Below are 27,743 nucleotides of genomic sequence, written 5' to 3' on the forward strand. Positions count from 1 at the left end.
ATTAATGAGTGACAGTGAATACACAAGATCCCTAGATAAACTAATGCTATTTGGGGTAATGAAACCCAACAGAGGGAACAATGATACTAACCCTGCATACATAAAGCTGGCTGTGAATTTATAACATATACATATACATATATAATATGTAAGAAAAATATACAAAGCTGATAAAAGAAACACTGAGCCCTTCCATAATGAGTGGAATGGAGAGACTAGAATAGCTTTAGTGCTGATATTATGAATCCACCCTTCCATTATCCAGCTAGTCAAACTACAGTAAACATGCTCAAGATACCCCAGTCAGTAGAGTTAGAACAAAACAAGTGGCAAAATGCCCATATTCTATGCTGTTTCAAAGAAAGCTAGTGGTGAAAATCTTGTAAAGCTGTACATAAAAGAGAGAGAAACATGAATTTGACATCAGAGAAAAATGAAGTTCACTGATGAAATCATGAAAAGCTATCAGGTAGTTAAAATTAAAAAGTAGATACCTTAAATGGAAGATGTTGCATTGATTAATGATATCATTCCATTCAAGCACAAGATTTTAGCATTCAACAAAACTTGGAACCTACAAAAAAACAACAACAATCTTCAATCACACGTTAAAGAAGCTTGGCGATGTGGAATCCTGACAAAATAAACTAATTATAATCATCCAGTCATTTCAAACAATTTGACTAAAAACAAAAACCAGAAAGATACACAATAAAAAAGAAAACCATAGAAATTAACAAAACACATTTGAAAGGAGAATATCTATTTTTATAAATATATCATTGGTTACTTTTGACCAAATATTAAAAGTTTGTTAGATAAGTGTAAATAGCTGCTGATAAATATAAGTTTAGTTACTACACCATTCAGTAATAAAAGAAAAGGAAAGCTGTGAAGAGTCCAAAGTAACCCATTTCAAAGTTGCCCTTTTCTTATGGTTTTATGTGGTAAACAGAGCTCAGGGGAGGAAACCAGCAGCTTTGAGCCACTGCAATTCCAAGCTTAAACTTCTGACCAGCAAGACCGAAAAGCTAGTTATCCTCAACTGTAGTATATGCCCCCCTTCTCCATTATACACTGGTGGTTTTTCACTGCATGAAGAAAACGTGACACCAGATTACCTCAGAAACTGCCCAGATCTTTGGACTTCTTTTCTGTCCCTTTACCAGCAAGAAAGATTTTTCAGGCATGTCTAAAACAGAACTTTAAGAAGATAATCCCTCCTAAGGCTGGTGAAACCCAAAAAAATGATTCTCTTAAAACTGATTATCCTATTTTTCCAAGCAATAGAACCCCTAGGAATGACACATCCGACACTGTGGCTCCTAGCTGTGGAGACACCAGAGTTTAACAAAGCTGAGTGTGAGCATATTCCAACAGCTAATACAAGATGGTAGAAAATTCATACTCAATCATGTGGTTTGATAAAAGCAAAGTATCTACTTGTTTGAGGAAAATTCAGGCTGCCCTTTCAGACTTCAATGAGCAATTGGCTCTATCAAGTTCTAAGCAGAAAAAATATGAACGGAGAAGCATCTTCTTCATGCTTCTCCCACTCTGGTGTCATTGAAGTATTCTGAAAATCAGGATCAGATCTTGGGAAGTCTAACTATTTGTAGCTCTCCTAGGCATGGTATACATCGCATCACATCATGTCTTTCAATAGTATATACTTAGTAGCCATCTCCATCTTTTCCTTATTCCTTAACATTAAACCTAATTTTTTCAATACTCGGTCTATGTCATACATAAGTAGTGATCTGCAGTGGTCATCTAGACATCAAGCACAATCTTTAACCGTTAACCTACCATTTTGGAAAAGAAAGGAGAGAAACACAATTTTCCCATCCTTCTTATTTTTCTTTTTTCTTTTCCCAAAAAGGTGGATGTACAAGTTAGATGTACAAAACACATACATATAACATTATTGTTAGGGAAAAAGAAAGAAAAGAAGGATAATGCATTTTCCCAAGACATAGCAACAAAAATTGCTCAGAAAATACAAAGTAGAGACATTAATACAAAAGAGCTCTTCATTCCCACTCCATGTTACCGGTGACTCAGAAAGAGTGTTGGGTCAATGGGTCGCTAGTTAAATCTATGAGTCATGAGTCAAATCACATAACATAAAATAAATATAAAACATATTTTTTTATATATTTATCAATTTTATGGTACCTGGAAATTTAAGTGTTTCTATATATAAACATATGAACACAAACTTATATAAACAAATAAAAGAGAATGATCGGATATATGGAAATTTATATATACATATATATCATAGAGAAACAAAATTATATGTATCTACTTATTTAAACAACTTTTGATAGCAAACGTGGGAAGATGAAATAAAATTGGCTTATGTCTCATGAAAGATGCAATAAGGGAACAAAACAAGCAATAAATGACAATATCAGAAGCATCAGATAACTAATATTTTCACCAAATTCTAAGAGACAAGAATTGGTGGGGCAAAACAGACAAAAGAAACAATTAACTGGTTGTCATAAAACCAGGCCAAGTCAAACGGGTAGGTTTGAGACTTGCTGACTCAATGGTTTATCTGGTTTAATTACAGGACTGATAAAATATATTACTCAGATTGGTTGATTATCTAGTTCACTGGTCTGATCCGAGTTTTATAATTATGCCTTTAGAAAACCATGTGTTGAATACTAAAAGATCCATGAAAGTATCTCAAAACTATAAGTGATATGCTAAGCTTCGCTTAAATAGAGCAGGTGACTTAAACATTGGCCATAACTTGGTCTACTACATATCCTAGGTTTATTTTTTACTCAACTTGACCCATTTCTAAAAAAATAAAAAATATGGCATGGCTTGAAAGCCTATTAAAGACCTACATTACATGGTGAGATGGTGTTCAACTTCAAGCACGGTGATGGGCTTAAGCTTTATATGCTTCGACTTAACCCTTGAACAAAATTATTGTATTATATCTTGAATAAATAAGCTATGTAAGTGGGGGGAGGCCAGGTCACTCTTTTAGGCCAAACTAGACCGCGAATAGTTGATGCGGCCAGCGTATGATAAGCCACTTGGCCTAATCCCACCCATACCCAAAAGTCGGGTCAGATGATTTCTTTTTACTATAAATACAAGCATTTTGCTCCAACCAAAGGTTTTACATATACATTATACGCAGATCTGAAGATAACCACAAATTAGATCAGTTATTTACCCAAAAAGATATTGAAACAGAAGAAAAATTTCATATCAGAGACTGCTTTCTCAACATCTTAATGTTAAATGAGGAGAACTTACACTAAAAAATCTGGAGAAAGAATTTACAAGTCTCCGGTATTAAGACCAATGACACCCTACTGTTGAAGCCTAAGCCGATTGAAGAAGACCAAAAAGTGATACTCAGGGGCCCAATACACAAATCCAACAACAGGCCCTGCTTTTAGGTGCTGCAAAAATAAAAAAAGGCAAGTTGCAACGAGAACCATTTGCACAAAAGTAATAAAAGATAACCTGAAGCTGGAATAGCAAAGATAAAGTAATTAGAGTATTAGACGTAACTGGGGAATACAAACCTTTCCATCTAGAATCACAAGTTCACCATCAACCCATCGAGGATTTTGAAACCCTGGCTCAGCCAGTCTCCCTTGACCTTTATAGCGAGCAATCTGAAATGTAACATTAAATTCGACAACAGAACATTAGTCTCCTTTTTTTACTATAAATTAATGTCTTTATTTTAGTAAAAATTGGGGGAGGGGTGGAGAAAGCAGAGAGACTTAATTGAGACGCCACACACTGGAAAAAAAAAATTTATACCACTCCAAACTCTTCAGGAATTAGCCCTTTATGAGGAAGTTGATACCTCTTTCCAATTTTTGCGCGAAATGCCACCTAAAGAGATCAAGGGATATAAGTATATAACTAATACAGACTGTATAATAAGAAAATTAACTCCAAAAAATGAATGGAAGATCTTTACAGAAAAGACAATCAATATTTTGGTTTATGTTAAACCCCATAGGCAGCTGTACATTTGAATCTGTTTCCCAAAGGAAAAAATAGTCACTAGTAGTTGTAATCGAACATGTTAGTTAACTATTTCCCCCCAATCTAGTAACATGCTTGAAAATTCGGCTCTTATAAAACAAAACTCAATACAACAATCTTAGTTGCAAAACGTTTGGGCCATTAACTACTACCATAAGATAAACCCAGTTAAAAAACTTGGGCACCAGACTACATATAATAATTTGTCAACTATGTTAATGATGCTTTTATGTAATACCATACATAATACATTCATGTAAAACACACAAATTATGTATGAGGTGCACTGGGGCAGATACATGTGCTAACATGATGCATACAACAATTATAAGTTTGACAGCTATCAAATTTACAAATCAGTATGAAGCATTTTTGTATTGGTTGGCTTTTTGTTGACGGAATTTACATTGGACGGGAAAATTACTAATCAGTCAAGCCATCCTGTGCATTATTAGCCTTTCTACCCTAGCTACTCATAAAAACATTATTGTGATGCTAAACAAAAGGTTATAGCTGTACAAACTGGAAACACTATTTTCCAGTTAACATATAGGATGTGTTATCCCTTGTATATTTTGTCCATGAGCTGTTAATCATGACAACGCGCACAGCACTTTAAAGGCAGAAAAATTTAACATTGAAGCCGTTTGAACTCATCTTCCTACTACATAAAGGATGCAGGCAGATATGAGGGTTCTTAGTATTTTAAACTTCAAATCATAAGCACATCAACTGTTTCAACTTTCAAGGAAAATGTTTATTCCACACCACCTTTAAAAGGCGATGTGATGGAAAAGGAAAAGAGATAGAAAGAAAGATGACATGTAAAAAGGAGTGCAGGAGAAAAAAGTGTAAGAGAATCATTACTCTTGTTTCAATATAATTATCAATTAAATATTAAATTATCAACATTTTATTTACTGATAAAGAAATATTAAATATTATCAAGATTATATAGTTACTTTTTTTTGTAATAATTATGTAGTACTTTTTTTTGTAATAATTATGTAGTACTTTTTATTTGACTTTAGATAATAATTTATTACCCTATAAATTTATTCAGATAGTACTAGTTGTTATTAGTGTTAAATGTGTATAATTGTATATTAAAAATGTTTTAAATTAATACGAATAAGTGTATCCTGCAAGTACTTGCAATCAAGGTTAGATAAATCAGGTTATTTAGAGCACATAAAATTCCACAGAGAAACTATTGCCATTATGATTTCCAGCTTACGGGATATTTCTCAGCACCAACACCTCCAATTCATTTTAATAATCAAACATTGCATTTTCTACGCAAGTAAAGGTGGTTTCTTGCAACCCTCTCTGCCTCCCAGGAGCTTTAATTGCTTACACAGAAACCAATATCACAAAATAGTATAGGATAGTAATAAAAAAATTAAATTTGTAATTGTTCAATAGACTATAAAACATAGTCACCTGATATGTGATTCTTTTTAGTATGGTTGTGGGTATGTAGTATATGGTACATTAACCTGTGAAATACCAGTATGCTAGGGGTATATTCAGTAGGGTTTCTATAGCTCTCTGCACAGTCGTTTTTAGTGCTGTTTCTTGTAGGTTTGAATCAAATTTTGTTTCACTATAGGATAAATACCCAAGGATAAAATTCTTTCTTGTTTGCTATAACTCATTCATGCAAGTAAATGTACATTACCAATTATTCTTCTTTTATTTTACATAAACTCCGGTTTGTTCCTTAAAAGGAACTAGTTCACAACAGAACCACGAATTGATACGAGAGAACCAATTCACGGTTCTCTACCAAAATGAGAGAAATGTGTTTCAATGCTATAAAATTAAGTTTACCATATTACCTGGCCAGCAGGTACATAAGGATCACCAGTTAGTTTCAAAGCTTCTACGTACTCATAAAACTCAAGATCTGAAGACTCCTTAGCCCCACCATCTTCTTGCCATTGACCAAATCTACGTCTCATTTGAATGACTTCAGAAGAGAAAAGGCCGTGTGCACCAATGTATAGACCTGATGAAAATGGAAATAAATTGTTACTTTTTAGCACTGTCAGCACTTATAAGCCAATATTCAGCCCCTCACAATAATAATGAAATTGACAATTTCTAATAGAAAATCACCATTTAAAGGATCCAAGGAAGCTGGTATTTCAATGCGATTGAAATTTGTAGTCCCAGATAATGGCTGATGGTTCTGAGCCTGACTCAGAGTGAGATTTATTAATTCTCCCACCTCTCTCAGCACCTAAATGATTGAACCAAAACATTTTAGTCTAAGAAACTTAAGGCTAAATTCAACAATATAGAATTTTCAAAATTATAATTTGTAGTTTCTATTCAACTACTTAGACCTACTTTTGAGGGAACCTTTCCCCTGCCAATGAACTTAGCAAGGTCAAACATAACATGACCAACTCTGCGTCGTCCTTGAAACATGGTTGATTCATCTGATGCAAATTTCCCTTTGTTATCACCATCCTGCTGATTGACATCTTTTTCAACAGTAAAGGAAAATGAACAACGCCCCTTCATCTCCAGTCTAGCAGGAACTCGAAGCAAATCTCTAGCGGACAAATTGCTGGAAAGTTTTTGAACAAGGCCCCCAATGACAACTTTGACTGCAATATCATTCTGTTCTTCACGTTCAAAAGTTCCCGGACCAGCACTTATGTCAATCTCATCATTTACTCCTTGGCCTGTTTCAGATTTCATGTCTTCCAGTTCCAAACTTTCTATATCGTCCTTCTCTTCATTTTCATCTTCACTTTCATCTTCATTTTCGTCTTCTTCATCTTCATCCTCATCCTCATCCTTTTCCTCCTCAATTATTTGCTCGATTACCTTAGATATTATATCCTTGTCCACTTTCTCTGGAGTCGTCACCGCATAAATCTTCACCTTCACACCAGGAATCATATCTTTCAAGACATTCTGAAACCCAGGCATTCCCTCAGTTGGATCAGAGCCATCATTCCTATCATCACCACCTTCCAGATCTTCAGTACTCACAACAAATAATTGACTTTGGTCTTCCGTTGGCTTGACTGAACTCAATCTATCTGCAGCATCCAATGGTTTAGAGGAAATTGTTGGGGAACCTTGAAAGGACCCTCTTCGCTTTAAGTACACAACCTGAAAATTAAAAGAATACCCTGTGAAAACGTAATTGATTGTGCCTGTGTTATGTATTATTGTTATCTTACTTTTCTGACGCTACTGTGATGTTCCCCAGGGCTAGTGTACAGAAAGCACGTGTAAGCGTTGGGGCTATGTAAGTGTGGTGGGATGTTAGGATCCAATTGCAAGGTATGAGACTTTAGTCACATATTGGAAGTATAGGATTCTAATGTGTGGTTTAAAAGGCCTTGATCTCTACAACGACAATAGCTAGATTTTGTGGTGTGATTAAGGTTCTTATGAGACTCAATATAGTTTTGCCACAAGGTATGACTCTATAAGTAAAACGAGTTCAAATGCCAAAAATTATCCTCCTTTGTAGTTAGGGGAACATGGCATGAACACATGACAAGCAAAATGAGGCCCAAAACTGAAATCATAAATTTCACAAAAGCACGACAACATTCCATCACAATAAACTTAATTTATAACTTCTGAGATTGCATTTTTCCATTGAAACTTAACACAATGTAAAGCTCCATATGAAGACAGGGAAGTAACATTCCAATGTAAGTTTGAATCTGCCTTTGTTCCCACACAAAATTTAAAAACAAACCAAAAGGGCTTCATTACCATCAACAGAATCCAATTCAGCACCAGCAATTTGTTCTTCCAGATTGTTTATAATTTTTAGAACAGAAAATCTATGAGCAAAATATAAAACTTGTGCTGATAATTCAGATACACTGGTATAAAAAATAAACAAAAATTAGTAACTTAAATTGGTTCCCAGCAAGAAGCAATATGCTTCATACTTATGTAATCCCCGGTTCATCTTTCATCATGAGCGTGATTTTTTTGTTTATGTGATATTATGCATGTGCTAGAGGGTGAACAAAACAATGGAGCAATTGTAAGGTTGGATGTTAACTTGTGACCTGGAGGTCAAGGGTTCAAATCCTGAAATCACTCTCCACTTTCAAATGTAAGGTTGCGTACACTAACCATTCTCATACACCACCAGGTGAGAGTCTCGTGTACTAGGCCACCTTTTTTCTATTATGCACATGGTAAAACTTCCCTTTTTTAAACATTAATTATATAAAAAAAATTATTTAACATTCAGTATTGCATATGATTCTTAACATACTCAATTATATTCAGATGGAAAAAAAATTAATGGGAAAGAGAATCCATCTTCGATGCAATTAATTTATCTAGGAAAACATGTAATTGAGCTCAAATTTTAGAGAGATCGCTTGCTGTTTATGTTACATTCATTCCAGCAGAAAATAATAGAAATTATGGTGGTCAGTCAATAACAAATACCTGTGACTTGAATGCACCTCTCTTATCCTTTGTAAGGAAAAATTCAAATAGAGGAACACCAGCAGCAGATGTTGCAAGCTGCCTAGAAAAAGAGTAAACAACAGAAGCCACACAAGATAGTATCAGGATGCCTAAATATCTCATATACAGAAATGCCTTGAAACACATCAAAACAAGAAAGTTGTTTCCAAGAGAACCAAATAAAAAATTAGTTCTATAACATTGTTAATACAAGGAAAACAGATGGCACTGAAAATGCATATAATTTTATACAGAGAACAAATGCTTACATTTTCTGTCTGATGACAATCTGAGTTCATAAAATTCAGCACTTGACTCACCAGAATAATAATTATTTCAGAAATTTCAATTTTCTCGTTAATTACTTCATTCCATCATAAATAAGTTTATTATCTAGATTAAAATGTTATCAATATGAACAGGCTCTTGAAGGTGGTAAAGAAAGTATGACGATAAACTGCTAGCTCAATCAAATTAGTCAAAGATGATAGCTATAGACCATGAGACCTTCATAGCAATTTAAAATAATAACAGCTTAACTTTTAGAAGACAGCCACAGTTTGAAAGGAGAGAGTTCAAGTCAAAGCAATTAAACCCTGTCATGAGTCACAATTATGGGCTACTAAAGAATGACAGTCCTAAAAAATAATAAACTACTAATTGCTGCATATTTAAGGTAATGGAACTCTACCCAAAATATTTTTGAAACACTCAAAGGATTCATTCCTCAATTGTACAGAGTGAAAGTGGTAGAGCATCTTCTTTTATGAAATAAGAGTTTCTTAACATGAAAGAGGCAAATTTGCTAACACACATCAAGATATAGAAATTACCTAGGACTATAACTCCTTGCCACATATCTTCCATGCTCAGGAGTTATGTGAATAATTAGACCATGTGGATCATTAACATCTTTTGAAATACCAGACCACCAACCCACCTGCAAGAGCCCATACATATGTAACTGAACAATTTAAAATATGGATAGTCAAGAGTGTAACGACATTACTAGTCAAAATCAGGTGTTAAAACAGTGCAACTTACAGGTAAAGCATGAAACACTAAAATGTCAATATGTCATGCCAAAGCGTTAATCCATTTAGCCAAGAAAATAAAATAAAGGATACAATCCCTCACTTCATATGTAAATGAATTAAAACTATTACTATTACAGAACCAAAGTAACACAACAGAATGCACCCTGAAAGCTAAAAACAGAATAATAACTAAATCAAAACACTCATAAATGTAAGCTCTAAAAGTAAATATAGTCTACAAGAGCTCATAACAAAGAATAAAGTAGCGAGGGAAGTCTTGTTTTGATGGCACGGACAAAATTTCTACCAAAGTAACAACAATTTAAGCAACCTACAAATATAATTAGGGTCACACTTTAACATTGCATCTGACATTCTATTGCCACCACAGTCCTAAGATATCATGTAAGTTGTTATTAAACAAATTCTATGAGAACTCACAAGTCCAGCACCAGCTTTATCTCTTAAAAAAGCTGCATCAGTGTACCGCTCTTCCTTTATCGCTCTCTGAAAGATTAGAACATATATATTATCTAAAAAAGTATAAAGGATAGTAAAAACACACAAAATTAGAGGCCAGTACAAAAAAGGTTTCAACATCATAAAGACACCATGTGAGTCAAAATTTCTACATTGAGATGAGACATCACTCTTCCAACACTGTCATTGGTAGCTGCAGCTGCAATTGCCACCTTAAGTCTAGCAGCATCTTTGTAGTCCTCCAAATACACAGAACGGTTTAACTGAGACTGTTAAGGACAAAATCATGTCAGCAGTGAAGCACCATTAAACCAAAAGGTCAACTATAATGCTTTGAATAATATGCAGGTTCAATTAAATTCTAATTGAGTGTGGATGTAGTTCCCTTGGACAAATAAAACAAGATTAATAGCATCAATAATAGATTTCTCCTTGAAGCATTAAGGGCTTGTGGCTTGCCATTAATGTTCAAGAAAAATCTCCTACACAATTACATAACTGTTAGCCGAAAGCAAATTGTTTCCAATTTGACAACCTACAGTCTCTAGCAAACCAAGGTAAATTGCTCACTAGCAGCCATTTACACAAGCAATTATTAATCTGATTGGTTTTAAGGCATGGTAGGCCATTTATACAAGCATCCAAAGGTTGTGTGCTTCTTGCGAACACCAATTATTTTGGGAAGACTTTCGTATTAAATAATGTCGGCCATTAATTAACAGAATCACCAACAAAATTCATTGGGTGGGAAAATAAGATAAATGCCAATTTTAATTGGAACAACGAAGATACACTTGTGTAATTGTGGAGACTATAGAATATCCACTATCCTAGAGTTGTGTACTGATGTAACTGTAGTTTTTGGATTTTGTGAAGGTACTTCTAGCTCTAGCCAGCTCTTTTACAGTCTTACCATTATTCCTGATTCTATATATAATAACATCATTACTACACAAAAAATGAGGGAAATTACACGACCTTCTTTGGATTTAACTTAATTACATCCGATGTCACTCTTGTTTCTAAAGTTGCATTCAAAACAAAAGGAGTGTTCGGTGCAATTCAGTGTAACTTCAAGAATACTAAATATTTTGAGAAAAGATTAAAATTTCAAGACAAATTATATTGCTCCTAACGCACACCAAATCAAAATTGCCTCTTTCTGTAAAAAATTACATTACCATGGATTAAAGAAAGCAACAAAATTGAAACAACCGGTTTATATTTCGCAGAGGGTGAGCCGGCGCACAACTATAAGGTTGTTTGCCTTGTCAGAAGGTCATGGGTTCAAATACTGGAAACATGTTGACGACAAACATACATACATACATTTAACCTTCTCAGACTCACTAAGTGGTATCCTCATGCACTAAGCAACCCTTTTTCGGGTTTATATTTATTTGCGTACCTTGAGAACGGAGACGATACGCTCCTGTTCATCAATCTCCTTGAAATGCACGCGCCACCGATCCCAATCCCATTCATTTTCATCATCATCGCCACTATCCTCCGGTTCACCTTTTTCTGCAGCAGCGTTGCGGTTGGTGAGGGAGTTAATATAGGAATCGAATTGCTTGATGGCGTTGGTGACGAAATCATGCAGAAGCGAATCCCATCGGGGGTTGCCGCCCTTGTCGTCGCCGCCGGAGGAGGAGGAGTTGAGGCAGCGGCATAGGGATTGAGAATTGGGTTGGGGTTGAAATTGAAGAAGCGAGGGTTTTGTGAGAGTGAGAGGGAAAGAGAGTTTTTGGTTCGGGAAGTTGAGGTTTGGAGCAGTGTGAGTTATTGAAGCCATGAATGAAATTATTGAGATTATGTGGATGTTAGTTAATATTTCTCACTGATATTATTTTTGAGTGTTTGAGGAATGTATTGGTATTTTTGTAAGATGAGAAGAATCAGATATGAGGGTCTGAAGTGAAATATTTTAGTTAGTCAGGGTTTTAGAGCAAAAAAAATGAGGGGAGGATAAGGATGAAATTTCTGTTGTACCTTCCACATCACACTTTTTTATTATTATTATTATTATTATTATTATTATTATTTTCTTCTCGGGGTGGCTGTGGATTGGTGGAAAAAAGTACAAATGGTGGTTAACCATTTCAGTGTAAAGTGGAAACCATGAGAAAAAGAAGAAGTTTACCTATCATTTATAGACATATATATTTATGTTTCTAATTGTTATCATTTATTCATAAATTTTAATTTGAATTGATTTTTTAATATGTTCTCAATCATATATTGATTGTCTCTAAATAGATATATATTTACACAAGTGTTTCTCTGAAACCATTTGATAAAACTCATGTTACAAATACGGTACTGGTCAATTTTTACCTGTTTCATGTATTGTTTTTTTTTTGTAGAAATAAAATGTATGAGTTTGATATACTATTGTTACACCATTCACCATCTATGTTGAGTTATTATTGATTTTTTAAAAAAATAATTTAAATAAATAGTAGATAATATATTGATTTTTTTATAATTTTTTCATGTGATTGGGGCATTGATATTAGACCTTTTTGTGTTAAAAGGACAAGCTAATGATTCAACTAATCTAGTTGTTATGTGTAATTCAATTATTGTATGTAGTTTAATTAGTAAATTATTATAGTATTTTATTATTATATTATTAATAAATTCACTAAAAGACTTAATTTTGTCTTAATTTCCTTCCATTTAATTTGATTCCTAAAAAAACAATCAAATATTTTCCATTAAAATTGACCTGCGTCAAATTGGAAAGATCTCGTATTAGGTTTAAATGGTTAAACTTCCAGATGAACTGGTTAATTTCATATATAATTTATTATTTTTATCTATAAATATATAGTTATATATAAATACAAAATTTTATATAATTAATAATTAAGTATAATTATATTGAAATAACATTTTTCCATCTTTTTAGATGGGAATAAAACAAAACATTAGTAGTGTTCTATTTTTTTTTTAAATTTAAGTGAATCACCCAGTTTGATTCCCGGGTTATTCTAGTTCAACTGACTTTAACATGGTTGGACTAGAATTTCTTCAGTTAATAGTGGTTTAACCCCTCATTCAATTAAGACTACAAATCATAGTCATTTTCAAATACAGACGGCGATGGACCGTACAATTATCAGAACACAGGAAGAAAACAACCATATGTTAACTTTAATGAGTTTACTTTTTTAAAACCAAATTGGATGGAACAAAAAACCTTGGCACCAAATTAATCACCTTTGTCATATTTCATTCATCAAATTCCTATTATTTCTCAACTTTTCAATGGTAGTTGTAGCAATTGACAACTAAGTTGAGTTGTAAGAATAACAATTTTTTGTTAAATCCAAAGCAAGGGACATTCTTGCCTCAAGGTCTATTGAGTAAGAGAAATCTTACACCTAGTTATGAGTTCATCTTTTACTTCATTGAGCTAAATGAAGTATAACATAAACAAGTTTGACATCACATTTTTTTAGGTCTATGAATCTTTCAATTATATGTTGTTCAATTATGAGAAATCTGAGCCTTCTTTATTCACAACAATTAGATTTTAAAATAAAACTTCAGCAATAGAATCCTTGAACGGAACTGACCCTTCTTCTGTTCTCCTTTATTTTTTACATTATGCCATGGAGCTGATTTTAATATCACAATCTGCAATGGGGATAAATTATTTTGAACTGTTTCTGTTGGCCATACCACCACAGACTGAACTAAAAGCAATAAACATATAATAACACTTTGCAGTACAGAAATAGATTACAAGGGCTTCTTGTGCAATAAGGGGTCACTGATGACTTGAGGCTCAAATTCTGGTTTCACATAGCTGGAGAGTGTCTCGGCATACAAGTCGTATCGAGAAGTCATCCTGAAACCCCACCTGTCTTTTACCTGCCTACATAAGTTAAGATTCATGTCTGTGATCAATAAGCCATCCCTGTTACGTGAAAGAGATGGCGTGCAAGATGCATCCGGTGCTGAGATATGACTGGATCCATAAAAGTGCCCAAAATCTGCATGTGCTGGTTTTCCATCACCAGAAGTAAATGCATTGGGGAATATCTCAGTCCCAACGCGATTGATTGAAGCAACATAATAACTATTTGCTATTGCAGCATTACGTGCCTGAAAAATAAGAACACTTTCAAGCCATATACCATATAATGCATGATGTTCTGCAGGTATATAATCTTGATATTGCTTCTAAACAAATCAGTACAGGTTAGTCAGGTAGAATGACATGCAAATTGTCTTATTCTTACTCAGTTAATAACTAATTTCATGCTAAATAACTACCATAGGCATTGGCATCAAATCATAGTTATAACCCATAGCCAACATGTCTGATTCAACCTAAGCACCAGAAACAAGAATTAGTTGAAAAAATTCCGGGTGTCTTCGATAAACATAAAGCAACTGACCTCTATGGGCCACATTGGTTCACTGAGTTCACCAACAGTGGCAGAAGGGTTGAAAACAATCTCCGCTCCATTCAAGCCAAAGGCTAACCAATTTAAAGGATGATGCCTACCATAACATATATTAATGGCAATCTTTCCAAATGCTGTTTCAAATACAGGGTGACCAGTATTTCCTTCCATATAATATGTACTCTCATTGAAGTCCCCGACTCTTGGTATATGGTTCTGCCAAATGTCATGTGTGATTGTGTTCATGAGATTGTTGAAAGAGAAACTTTTGCATTAAAATACAAGCAAAAGGTTACCTTCCTGTGCTTTCCAATTATATTGCCATGGTTTCCAATTACAACGGCAGTGTTCCAAATAACCTCTCCATGGTTAATATCCCTCTCAAGAATTGGACTTATAATCACCATGTTATATTTCAGTGCAAGGCTTTGCAAAAATTCTGTTGATTCCCCATCAACAGGTTCTGCAAATTCACACCACCTCTTCTCTCGTGTACAGAAGGCAAATGGCATCATCCATGCTTCCTGTAATGGAATAATATAAATTCATTTTAGATTTTCAGATCATGGTATGAAAACAATTGGTAAATGTTCATACTCAAGCAACCTACCTGCAAGCATAATATGTTGACTCCCGAAGAACCTGCAGCATCAATAATTGGCTTAAGTTTCTTAAAGATGCCCTTCTTTTGGTCCAAGAAGTGAGCAGTTGTTGGAAGGGCAATAGAGTTCTGAATCAAGCCAACCCTCACCACTCGAGGTTCTCTTAGTAGTTCTTTGTCAGCCTGAAAGTAGAAAGCCTGGAAAAAAAAACCAAATTAATATCATCAGACCAACCAAAAATATAAGGATAGAGTTTCTACACTGAAGAAGGAAGCTGTGACTAATTAATGGCCTAAACTAAGACCATCTCATTTAACCAATACGAGCTAATAGATTCCAACAATGATTTAACAGACAACAGTCACAAGGAAAGAAATATCGATGGTCCCATCTTCATAATAGAGTATGCTTGAATGCTTCCTTATATGTATTCTTTCCATTTTCTCTCTTGCCAAGCACACCTAAGAGCCCTAGGACGTGAACTTTGCAGGAGTGAAAATAGGAAAAATGATAAGTCTCAACTGAGAGTGCGTTTTGATATAATGCATGCCTGAATGCTTCATTATATTTATTTCTTCTATTTTCACTCCTGCCAAGCACACCCATAAGCCCTAGGATGTGGACTTTGCAATTTGCATGGGTATAAATAGAAACAATTTATCTAACAAAATTGCGGAAACACTTGTCTTATTTCCAATGCATATGAAAGGTGCAATATACTATTTATTTTAAAATGTTTAACACTCATAATAGAAAATGATAATTAGTATAAAAAAATGAGAAACCATTTACGGCTCGCACATGCGTGCCATTGACATGTGTTCAAAATTCTAAAATGCAAATTGCAACCCCATTTCAGAGAGATATATGTATGAAAGCAAAAACGCATGACCTAAAAAGCAATCAGACAGACATTCCTGATATACCTAACCAATTGTCTCAGAAACAGACCATTCAGAGTATATATATCATAAATAGAAAGAAATTCACCATAGACTATCATGTCTAAGGACAAACTTTTGTTCAGCCGTTCTCTGAAGTTGTACTCAAGCAAGTTAATCCAATATTAGCAATAATATACCCTCTTACAAAATCAGCCTATGAATCCCTTGCACCACAAGAAAAACATGTGCACAGTAATAAATGTCACTTTTCTTATGCTGTACTTAGATCTTATGGATGATATATCATTTTTCATTGAATATTCCTGTCATCTGAAGATCTTAAACTCAATCATATAGGGAAAAACAGATTGTATTTATATACCTGAAGGTCAAAACCATGTTCCACAGATAGAGCTGTAGCAGATTCTGGGAGATCAATCATTTCGAGTGCTTTTCCACAATTAAGCCCGGTAAGCAAACGGTTTACTTCCTACAACAAAGCACAAGCACAATTAGCCATCAGAAAAAGAGACCAGTCTTTCTATGCACCAATCTATCAAACCAATTTAAGAAGCAACTTATATATAATCAATTTTCTGTGAAACTTGAATAATTACATGAAGCTATAGCTTCAAAGAGAGATAAAAATGATCTAATTGAACCTAGAATTATACAACCAATATATAAATAAATCAAACAACGGTTGACAAGAATATAATCATAGTTTATATATTTAAAGCATGAAGGTGTGTACCTGGAAGTGATGAGGGTTGAGATTATCCTTAAGAAGACGGTGAAGTGAATCGTAACCGCAGATTGAACCATCGCTACCGTATGATGATGGCTTCGATTCTTCTTCGTTCCTAGCTTCTCCGTTTTGGTTCTTCTCCATTTCTAACCACCCTTTTTGGCTCCCAAATGAATGATTAAATGCTACTCTTCCTCGCTGTATTATGTGATGGTGGTATTGTTTATATTTTGTTTTGTTTGGTTGCCTTGGGTTTTGAAATTAGTGACTGTGTTTTGTCCCAGATGGATCCCAATTTGGAAGGAATCTCCTAAAATATATTGTTTGTAAAATAAATAACTTTCTAATTTTCTATTGTAGGTGGAAATGATTAGATGGAATTTAATGAGGTAATGATTTTTCTTTTATATTATTACTATATTATCATTATAATTATTTGACTGTATATATGGTTAGGTGAAATGAACAGAAGTTTGGGATAAGATTTAAGAGAGTAAGTACGTTAACGTTTTTTAAGTTTTAGTGAAATTAAACAAATCATTCATGCTATTTTAAAACTTATACAAACTATCTCTAATTATTTAATTATTTCTATATGTCACACACTAACTACTGCCCAGGTAAGAGAAATAAGTCTACTTAAACAAAAAATAGTAACGAATGTAATTAAATCAAACAAAGTATGATATAGTATGAATACAAATCCAAATAGTATGAGAGTTGATGTCAATCCATTTTTTATTGATTACAAACTACATCAATAATTATACGGATATGTTTAAATTATTCTTATACTATATTGTAACTAACCAAAATAATGAATAGACATCAACTCTTATACTATTTCGACTTGTCTCCACAATATATCATATTTTGTTTGATTTAATTATTGTCTCCATTTTTTATTAAAGAAATTACACTTATCTCTCCTACAGTGATAGTCAGTATAATGTATATATCTAATTATGGGTAATTTGTGTAGGTTTTAAAAGGTGTCTCAATAGTTTGTTCATGTATGAAGGAAGATGATCCAGGTTCGATGTCAATTTTAACTTCCCAATTAAACTTGAACCCAAGAACAAGAAATTAGTAGCAAATTAAATTCACGCATTAAGAACGAGATGAACTTTCCAAAATCAAATAACAATTACAATGGAATTGAATCAAGAAGTACAAAAGTTAGAAGATTACATTTTGAATTCCACAACCAGATCTAATCACTCATTCTCGCTATTACAACGCTCGAATTATGAAATTATACAAGGAATAATGCGAAGTAGAATCGTTTCCACGATTTCTATCCTAATCTCTTTGTGTTTCTCTATTTTCATGCCAAATATCTTCTGAAAAGTGAATCTCATCCCTTTTTGACTTCCAAAATCGCCAATATCAGTTCCAACTTCTAAAGCCTCGTCCAAGCTAGAGATTCTCGCTTGGGCGAGTAAATAAGAGGCTTTCAGACTTGAGTACCTCGCTTGGGCGAAGATCCTTCGCTTAAGCGAGGATCAGGCAGGACATCAGGGCCTTTTTAGCTCCAATTGTCGCTTGGGCGACCCTCTCCTCGCTTGGGTGAGGCTTGCGGTGCTCAGAAGTACCAATATCCTCCTTTTTTATTAAATCTTATCCTGAAAGAACATAAACACATAAAATTTCATACACACAACAAGATTACTAAGTTATCACACAGTTACAACATAAATGCGCACTAAGTGCCCCGAAAGCATACAAATTTCCTTAACAATTTGGCACTTAACAAACTCCCCCCAACCTAGAATCTTGTTTGTCCTCAAGCAAAGTAACAAAGTGCAATTCAGTTCAAAGTATATGGTTTTTCAAAAATATTCATTCATCCAATCATGGCATGGCTAGAATTATTCACTTGTTGTTCACAAAGACTTGTTTCATGATCGATCATAGTGGACCAAGTTCCAACTAATAACAGAATGCAAATGCAGTTTAATTTCAAACAGAATAGCAAGAATAACTACTTAGTTCAATCAAAGGAACTCTCTCGATCTCACAGGTCATGTGTTTCACTCATCTCTTTGATGGAACCCAAATAATTTGACTTTGCCTTTCAGTTCAATCAACCATTTACACAGGTTCAATCATAGATCTTAAGGACTTCATCAGGGTTGTAATGAGGTCTGACTATAAATAATATTGGTTTTTCAAGGATTCAAAAAGGGAGGTAGACCATTAGTGCATACTTACATTTTCTTCTCATGTTTCCTTTCCAATTTCTTTGTATCATGTTCTTTTCTATCAACCATTGAATTCTTCTTCTTCAACCGACTCTTTTCTTTTGAGTCTCTACTTTCTCGCATGACTTATTTTTCACTTATTTCTTTCTTTTTGTTGCTTCATGCTTTACCATTTAACACATGGTTGAATAAAGAGCCTTTTTTATTTCACTACACTCATAAACACAGACTTCATTTCATATTGCCCAGCAGGACTCATATGCACTAATGATATCTCTCCATGGGTATGGGGTTTGATACATTTTGATGTGGTTTTGGTGCATAATTTTCACCCAAAAAAACTTTTCAGCTCAAAGGGGCTAAAAAAAATCAGGTTCATAATTCATCCGGGTAGGCTTTTTGACTGTAGTTCAACTATCCTAAACTAAGCCTTAATCATTTTCATGTTATTCCCTTCTTAATGACAATAAAAAATCAGGCAAATTTCATTGGTGAAATCTAGCAAAGACACTCATCTGTGTTTGGGTATACTCTCTCACTCGGTTATAAGCTTTGTCCTTTGACTAACTGTTCATTATTCAACCTATTCGATTTGTGTCTAATTAACATCCACATCCCAAAATAGTCAAACTTCATAACCCTAATCATTCATAATCACATAATCTTATCCCAAAATTTAATTCACATGTTTCTAGCACAACACAGTTGGACAATAATAAACACATAATTAACTAGACTTAGTTTCATTGACTACACATTTTGTCACTAAACTTGAAAACAAATAACATACATAAATAAAACACATAACAATTACTCCCCTAAACATACAATCTAAATAGTAGTCCTAAACAATCCTACACATGCATCCTACACATGCATCCTAAACATTCATCCTAAATTACAAAACAGAAATAACAAATCCTAAATTACAAAATAGAAATAACATAGGAATCAGTTTCATTCAGTTCACAAATGCTCATCAGAGCAGATATTCAACATCTTCAACATCACCATCATCATCAGCAACAACACCAGCAAACTCAGTTCCATTTGCAGTAGGTCCAGCAACTCCTGACCCCTCCAGAAAGGTAGGCCTGACCCCAAGCCAAGGAAACTACTGAGTAAAAGTGTATGTGGATCCCCAGAATTGGTTCCCCGGACTCAAGTGCTGGAAATTAGCAAACATCCCTTGCTTCTAGAACACCTGTCCTTGTCGCATCATCTCATTTTGGAGCTCCAAATGCTCCATATACAGTGTTAGCCTGTGAAGCTGCTCCTGAGTGGAGAACTCCTGATATAGTGCCAAGTGTGGCATTGGTTGTGGTTGTACTGGCTCAGGTGGAGGTGGTTGTGGTTGAGATGATCCTTGCCATTGATCTTGGTTGGGCTCCTCTTTGCAGTTTTGAGAGATACACTAAAAGGTAATAGGAGGTTTAATCTTCTCGGTTCTGTTCACCGCAACCCCATGTTGTGCGCATAATTCAGTAATCAGATAAGGGAATACCAGTGCACCCTTCTTTCCAACTCGCACAACAATTTTGTACATCTCTTATGAAATGATTATAGCCACATCGATTTTCAGGCCGTGGAGGATGGCATAGATAATGTGGCAGTCGAATAGTGGCAGAGATGATACATGACTATTAGGGATTGTAACACCGCGAATTTTACGATTTAGAATTATAAGATTTTATTAATATTTTTATTAATTATATATTCAAAAATGATTTTCAGGGAATTTTCGGTAAAGAATTAGACGAAACTCTAGTTGAGTTTTAGTCTTTTAATTTTATTTCCAATTTTGTGGTAAATCTTGGTAATTTTCAAAGATAGTCGGTTATGGACCACTGTCGGGACCGAAATCCACCCGGTACGGCTCAAAAAGTGGTTTTTGAGTTCCGTAACTCGGAATCGAATTCCGATCGCATCGTTGGCTTCGTAATTTCATTTCGAGTCAATATAGATCCTGAATATACCCATACCTATTTTCTAAATATTTTTCACTCGGAATGCCGAAATCCGAAATTCTAATCGGATATTATGATCGGGCGATTTATAATGTCCGATCGAGTATTAGCCGATAATACTCGAGCTTGTTTATCGCAAGTGTCCGCGAAGTGGTCGTTTCGCATTGGGATGTGAGATTTGCCTTTCCATAAAGCACTAGTTGGATACCCGTGCGAATGCACGGGTGATAATATATTTTGCATAAATTTAATTAAAAAATATTAGGATAATTTGTTAATAAAAATGTTATGGAGTTACTCCAAAAAAGGTGGTTTTTATGTATTTTATTGTTGACGTAGAATTGTTAACGAATAAAATGGTGTTAAACATATGATATTTCCTATGGTTTTTCTCACATGATCTTTGTTTCAAAGACACGATTTATCATTTTAGTAACAATCAATATTATATCATTATATAATTCTTCATACTGGCCTTAAATTCCTCAATAATACTATTAGAGTCTCAACTTTGAACTTGATTTTATCATGGGAAAGAATAGATGTTCTAAGTGAATTTAAAAATTCAGGAGTTAATATATTGAATGATTCGCTTTCATTAGCATCAGACATATCTGAACTCACAAATTTCTTCTCCTCACCTGTAGTTATACGTGAGAATATTTATTAGTATAAGTTTAAGAAATCTACTATGTCCAACCTAATAAAAATGTAAAAACATATAAAAAAATCATGTGAAATTTTACCGAGAATATATTTATTGATTTGATCAACAATCTCAATTGTTGATGCAAATATTGCTCTATATTGCAGAAATTTTTCGTCCTTATAATGGTGTCTTCTACAAAGTAAATAATTTTTGAAGTTTTATTTTGAAAATAATAATGAAATATAAATTTATTGAAGCACTTATGACATTCTTCAATGTATGCACTTTTTTACACTTTTATTTCTAAAAAATATACTCATAACAACTTGTATATATAAAACATTGATATATGTTACGCCCAAAAAATATCCATTAAAATCTCTACCAATCATGTTTTGTTTAAACATATGTAAATTAGTTACTAAGTACACATTCCTTTGGTTTTTCCTATGATTTATTGTTGATATATAATTGAGATCAGTAACATTACACTGATTTTTTTATGAAGTTTAATATTAATTTTAATGTCTCATAGTTAAAACTTATTATTTCAACACACTATAAATTAATTTATTATTTCAACACACTATAATTATTTTCACCATTGTTTAAAAAAAATCTTTTTATTTTGTGATATAAAAAGCATCTAAGTATCTCAATTGTCTTATAAAAAAAATTCCTTATATTTGGCTAAGTTTTACTTTTGAGATTCATTTGTCCTTAATGAACAGTTTCAATTTCAAATTATGATTTTCCCAATCACATGAAGGACATGGAAAATAGCACAAATGAAACATTGTAATATAATTTATTAATATTGTTTTCCTGTTATATTTCCTATTGTTAATATTTATACTGCAATAGTAACATTGCAATGTTAGAATCAAATATAAATTGTGAACAAAATATATTCATAATGAACATTGCCTAAAATTAAGAAAATTAATGAACATATATTTGTTATGAATTATACATATTTCTTATTACTTATTCTAGAATTAAAAAATAAATGGTTATAAATTTATAATAAACATTGCCTAAAATTAAGGAATCATAAATAACCTTAATCGAAATTGTATTAATATTTGAATTAGTCATTTTTATAAGGTTATTATTTTATTTATAGGTGTAATATCAAATCATTTCTTAGCTAAAAATAGATCTGGTTACTTTCTGAACCAATAGAGAAACGTTTAAAATCATATACACATATACATTAAATCAAGTGAAATGTGTTAAAATTGAATGATGTAATGTCATATGATCTTTTCTCCCATATATTTTTAAACGTTTGTCTTATTACACATGAAATTGAATCAATTGGAGTATCTTGAAATTGAATGATTTATTGAATTAATACACGTTATTTTGATGGACACATAGTTTAGGTTTTATTATGATTAAGTGTCAAATTAAAGTAACCTTCAATGTATAATACTCTAGATGATATTCAAATTGGTTATGGTAACCGTCGGTATAACATCTGTACACAAGTTAATAAAGTGAGCCCATAAAAAAAGTTAAAAATTGATTAATAAGATTTACTTAGCATTTATTTAAATTTTAGAGTATTTAGCACATGGCAATGAATATTTAAAGATGAAAATCAATTGATTGTCATTTACATATAGAAAATTATACTTTTATTGGACACATAATTTACGTTAAAATTGATATTTAATAAATATATGATAATTATGTGTCAAATCAAAGCAACCTTCAATATATAATACGCCGAATATTTTTCAAGTTTGTTATGAAAACCTCTGGTAAATCATTTGTACGTAAGTTAATAATGTGGGCCCTCAAAAAAGTAAACATCTTAATAAGGTTTATTTAGTATTTATTTAAATTATAGAGTAAACAAAGCGTTTATTTAATACATGACAATGAATATTTAAAAACAGCAATAATTGATTGTCATTTACTTATAGATAATTACACTTTCAATACAATTACTTAAAAAATCTAACGTATAGTGCATGAAACAAAACGTATAAAAATGCCAATGAATCCAAATATTTGAATTACAATTCATCCATGAAAAGGCCTTGTTATTCAAGGTATCAAATAATTCAGGAAATTTTCAAAATCATGTACTGACATGATCATATATAAATTATAAAATATTACAAAATGATCCTGATAGAAATTCATGCATCAACATAGTTAACAAAGATTATAAACATAATTAAAATAAAGTATTTTTGTAAAAAAATATGTAATGGCCTTTTTTAAGAGGTGATTTATGCAGTAAAATACCATATAATATAAATGTTATGCTTTTATAAGGAGTTTGACTATATTGAAGACAACATTTTATGTATCATTAGGTACAAACAAATAACAAAGAAATAAAGGAAAGTAGTTTTACAAACATTACAGAAGGAACCTACCTAATCACATACAAATAAAGGAAAATAGTAATTTAAGCTAAACACTCTATTTTCTTTGTTGTTGTTTCCAATGTTATGAAGAAAGGGGAATGTTGTCATATAAATAACCAATTTAGAAGCATAATTGCAAACCAAAGAAAGGAAAGTTTTATAAATTAAAAGTAAGTCGTATGTTAGAGTAACTAAAAGGACGTGGTTTGTGTAAAAACTAAAAGGAATTGGTTTGTGTAATAACTAAAAGGAATTTCTATTACAGAAAACTCATTCAAGTAATGGTGGTAATAAACATAATAGAGTTTAAAATCTGTATATTGATAGTGTAAAGTTTTTTACAATATCAGCACATCATTCATCATTGATTTGTATTACTTTTGTTTGAGAGTCAATGGTGGTTAATAAATCAATGGTGGATGATTGACTGACAATGTAAAAAACATTTACACTGTCAGTGTATACATATTAAATCCAACCGAATAAGCCAAGTAACGAGTAATGGTGGTTATTAGAAATTTCTATCACAATGTGAATCATCATTCAAATTCTATACGATAGAACAGACTGAGTTGTCATTTAAATATATAAATAAAATTTAACAAAGTGAAAAAAGGTAGGTATAATTAATCTAAAATATATATGGTTGGTTGTACAAAATTTCCAATTTTCTTATGGTATTAGAAGATTTGTAAGTGATATATTATGATAATCAATACACTTCGTGCCATTTGAATCCTACACTCTTTTCATGCTTACCGATGTATAACTAATATCATTGCTCTTCTTTTGCTTAGGAAGACGAATTAACTTCTATCTTAATTCATGCCACACATTTATATCACTTGTTCATATACAAAGTTGAACCTATAAATTATAATACTCATTTATAAGCCAATTGTTTCTTTTTTTGGTACATTTATTAGCCAATTATTTTACTCGAATTTTCTATTGTGACTATGGGTATTGATGCCATGGTAATTATTTTATTAATTTTATATTAAATAAATTTTAAAATAACATAGTGGAAATATTAATTAAATAAATTTTCACAACACATAAAATCTTGCTTCTTATATAAATGCAAATAATAAGATACCTTATTCTGCATAATATTACATCTTAAAAGATTTGATTCTATCATGCGATATAGAATAATTGTTCTTTTTAAATTATTTAAGATCTCCCTAGAATTGATCCATAATATTTTTGTGTAAAAAACATTAAATTGGCTAATGTTAAAGGAGAGTTCTATGGTTAAAGGGTCACACTAAGCTTCTTCATTCACTCTATGTGAGAATAATAGAAAAATACAATGGTAGTCCTGAATGAATTTTCTAGTCAAAGTTATCTTAAATACAATAGCATAAAAAATTAAATTGTACAGTAAAAAAATATTCTTAAATCAATCTACAAATCTTACCGCATCACAGAATGACATAAACACACAAAAAATGAGCAGTGACCTGCAAGTGAAAAGGCAAATAAAAAATGTAACACATATCCAGTAAGGGAAACCAAGTAATCCTGAAGATTTAAAAAACGAAGTTTCAAATCAGAAAGTGGTTTTCATCCAAAAGTAAACGTCAACATATTAAAACAATTTCAAACCCAGAACTAAAAACCCAGAAAAATAATGACATCAAAGTGGCGTTAAGAGAGATGAGTGATTACGCATTCAGAACTAAAAACCCAGAAAAATAGTCACGCCTCATTTTTTAACAAAATATTTCAACAAATGTTAGTGGAAATCCAGAGAAAGAAGAAAATGGCAGATTTTTAACAAAACAAAAAACAAAAGATTAAGAGAATGAGATAAGGAAAAAATAAGTGAATAGCAAGAGATTTGGAAAGAAAGATCATACATTTTCAAGAAAAATCATACCTTTCCAAGAGAGTTGAAGCTTGGAATAGAGAGTGAGAAAAAAAGAAAAGTTCAGTGTGAGAAACATGAGATTGAAAGCAAGAGTGAGATATTGAAAAATAAGTTAAAGCAATAGATTGGAAAGAAAAATCTTACCTTTGCAATTTGCAAGAGAGATGAGTGTAAAGTTAAACATCTAGAAGCTTGAAATATAGAGCGAGAATAAAAAGTTCACCGTGAGAAATAAAATATCGACAGAGTAGACATGGAAAAATATGTTAATAGCAAGAATTTGGAAGAAAAAATCATACCTTTGAAGAAGAGATGAGTTTGAGACTTTTTGAGTATGAGTGGAGGAAAGGTGAGGGTGAGAAAGAGAGTATGACAAAAGAGATGAGTAAAGGTAGAGAGAGAGAAATGAATTTGATCAGTGTAGAGAAGAGAAGTGACAAAACAAAATAAAAATCCAAATAAATTGTCATGTACACGTGTAAAGTATAAGTGTTTAGGAATTCAAAATTCAAATCACTTTTCAAGTTTTGAAAATGACACAAATAACCTCATCAACATACAGGTGTCAATAAGTGAGGATATCTATTATGGTAATAACCTCAGCCCATTCTATTCTTATATAGATAGTAGAAACCTCACATCACTCACCCTAATGTCATAGGAAATCATCATTAGCCACCCTAGGAGATTTTTCATCATTGCCTAGGGGAAAATCTGATTTCCTTCTCTCCATAAGCTCCACACTTCACACTTCACTCACACACTCTCTCATTTTCAAGATTTGCCAAGAGGAGGTAAATCCTCTCTTCATCTTTTTCTCTCATTCTCTCATTTGTTTCTTCCATCTTCAAACTTTGATCTCTCAACATTCAACCAATGGATGTTGATGAGATTTAAGTATGTTGTTCATGAATATGTCAAGAACATATTCAACTGTTGAAATTTTCTAAAACGCTTTCTAACTCATTTTCTTCTCAAAACCGAAAATGATGATGTTCTTGAACTTATGAAAATATTTTGTTGAAACCATGAACAACTTGTGTTCATGGAGTTGTTATAATGTTGTATTACATACTTTTTGTTGTTTTAGCCAAAGGGGATGATGATAAAATCAAAGGAACCTTTAGGAAGTGTTTTGTAAAAATGAGAATGTATGTATTTCTATTTGTTGTTAGCCTTAAAAACCATGGCTTGGAACAAGTTGGAAAAGTAGAAACTTTTGTTAAAAAGGATGTTAAGGTTTATGAGTACATGAATGTCTCATAAAACTCTTAAATGATATTTTGAATAACTTACTTTAAAGTGGTAAGATTATCAAAGGATGTCTTAAATCGGAATATGTAGTTTTACTAAAAACCGTATGTTTAAAATGAATGGAAATCGTGAACGGACTTTCGATGAAAAAGGATGGTCAAGAACATGTAATGTTTGATCGGATGGATGAAATGGATGTATGATCACGATGGGAAAAAGAGAAATGATTTTAAGTATTTAATAACGATTTTAGAAATATCGGAAACTAACGGATTTTTATTGTGGTAGTTACGAAGATTTCGGTGTTTGAACTTTGAAACCAAACCACCCTTAGCCGACAAGTTAAAGCACGCTTCACTAAGGTGAGAGAGAACACATCGTGACATAGTGGTGTCCGAATATGACACCCGGATCTCCTAAACCATCTCAAAGGTTTTGGAGTTAACTTGGGTTTTAAGAAACCCAAGATTTTGTATGTTTGAATATTTTGAATATATATGATTGTTGATGAAATGTGTTGAATATTGTATATGAATGTTGTTGGAAACTTTTCTGAGTGCAGGGGTTTGAAAAACTAAGTTTAAATATGTTTCGGTTGTCGAAAAGGGCAAAAATTGGTATTCTGTCCAAGTTCCTGTCGCTTGAGCGAGCCCAGGCTCGCTTGAGCGAAGGGACTGGGCGAGGGGAAGTTTTGGTTCTGTAACTCCCTCGCCCGAGCGCCAAATCCTC

General features: G+C 32.8%; 2 protein-coding genes and 1 long non-coding RNA gene across 7 annotated transcripts; all 3 read right to left on the minus strand.

Annotated features, from left to right (window-relative positions):
- On the minus strand, positions 82–11,876 carry LOC109332846 (protein EXECUTER 1, chloroplastic-like). Of its 4 annotated transcripts, none has more exons than XM_019567935.1 (13): positions 11,431–11,875; positions 10,175–10,291; positions 9,984–10,049; positions 9,339–9,445; positions 8,485–8,566; positions 6,394–7,170; positions 6,160–6,283; positions 5,880–6,049; positions 3,808–3,882; positions 3,564–3,656; positions 3,289–3,437; positions 495–574; positions 82–274 (listed from the first exon to the last, which is right to left on the minus strand). In XM_019567935.1, exons 1-11 carry the CDS (start codon positions 11,815–11,817, stop codon positions 3,345–3,347), a joined length of 2,091 nt encoding a protein of 696 aa, XP_019423480.1. In that variant the 5' UTR covers positions 11,818–11,875; the 3' UTR covers positions 82–274; positions 495–574; positions 3,289–3,344. The 4 variants fall into 4 exon arrangements, with proteins under 4 accessions (XP_019423480.1, XP_019423479.1, XP_019423481.1 ...); XM_019567934.1 differs by having other exon boundaries at positions 82–388; XM_019567936.1 differs by lacking the exons at positions 82–274; positions 495–574 and adding an exon at positions 842–1,091 and having other exon boundaries at positions 11,431–11,876.
- On the minus strand, positions 13,484–16,879 carry LOC109333465 (beta-ureidopropionase). Of its 2 annotated transcripts, XM_019568957.1 has the most exons (7): positions 16,684–16,879; positions 16,312–16,419; positions 15,054–15,242; positions 14,740–14,967; positions 14,435–14,659; positions 13,733–14,138; positions 13,484–13,594 (listed from the first exon to the last, which is right to left on the minus strand). In XM_019568957.1, the coding sequence occupies exons 1-6, from the start codon at positions 16,819–16,821 to the stop codon at positions 13,773–13,775; spliced, it is 1,254 nt and encodes a 417-aa protein (XP_019424502.1). In that variant the 5' UTR covers positions 16,822–16,879; the 3' UTR covers positions 13,484–13,594; positions 13,733–13,772. The 2 variants fall into 2 exon arrangements, with proteins under 2 accessions (XP_019424502.1, XP_019424501.1); XM_019568956.1 differs by lacking the exon at positions 13,484–13,594 and having other exon boundaries at positions 13,627–14,138.
- LOC109332727 lies at positions 25,160–26,151 on the minus strand. Its single transcript, XR_002105931.1, has 3 exons — positions 26,060–26,151; positions 25,770–25,951; positions 25,160–25,350 (listed from the first exon to the last, which is right to left on the minus strand). It is a non-coding gene; the product is annotated as an uncharacterized LOC109332727 (long non-coding RNA).

Source organism: Lupinus angustifolius, chromosome LG18 (genome assembly GCF_001865875.1).
Source record: "Lupinus angustifolius cultivar Tanjil chromosome LG18, LupAngTanjil_v1.0, whole genome shotgun sequence".
NCBI lineage: Eukaryota > Viridiplantae > Streptophyta > Magnoliopsida > Fabales > Fabaceae > Lupinus > Lupinus angustifolius.

Excerpts from the sequence above, each read along its gene's own strand:
- LOC109333465 (XM_019568957.1), bottom strand. The coding sequence starts at position 16,821 with ATGGAGAAGAACCAAAACGGAGAAGCTAGGAACGAAGAAGAATCGAAG. Across the intron at positions 15,243-16,311 it reads AACATGGTTTTGACCTTCAG|GCTTTCTACTTTCAGGCTGA; the intron begins GTATATAAATAC and ends TTTTTTTTCCAG. Across the intron at positions 14,139-14,434 it reads AACCAATGTGGCCCATAGAG|GCACGTAATGCTGCAATAGC; the intron begins GTCAGTTGCTTT and ends CTTATTTTTCAG.
- LOC109332846 (XM_019567935.1), bottom strand. The coding sequence starts at position 11,817 with ATGGCTTCAATAACTCACACTGCTCCAAACCTCAACTTCCCGAACCAA. Across the intron at positions 9,446-9,983 it reads ATAAAGCTGGTGCTGGACTT|GTGGGTTGGTGGTCTGGTAT; the intron begins GTGAGTTCTCAT and ends GGGCTCTTGCAG. Across the intron at positions 3,883-5,879 it reads CTTATGTACCTGCTGGCCAG|GTGGCATTTCGCGCAAAAAT; the intron begins GTAATATGGTAA and ends TGATCTCTTTAG.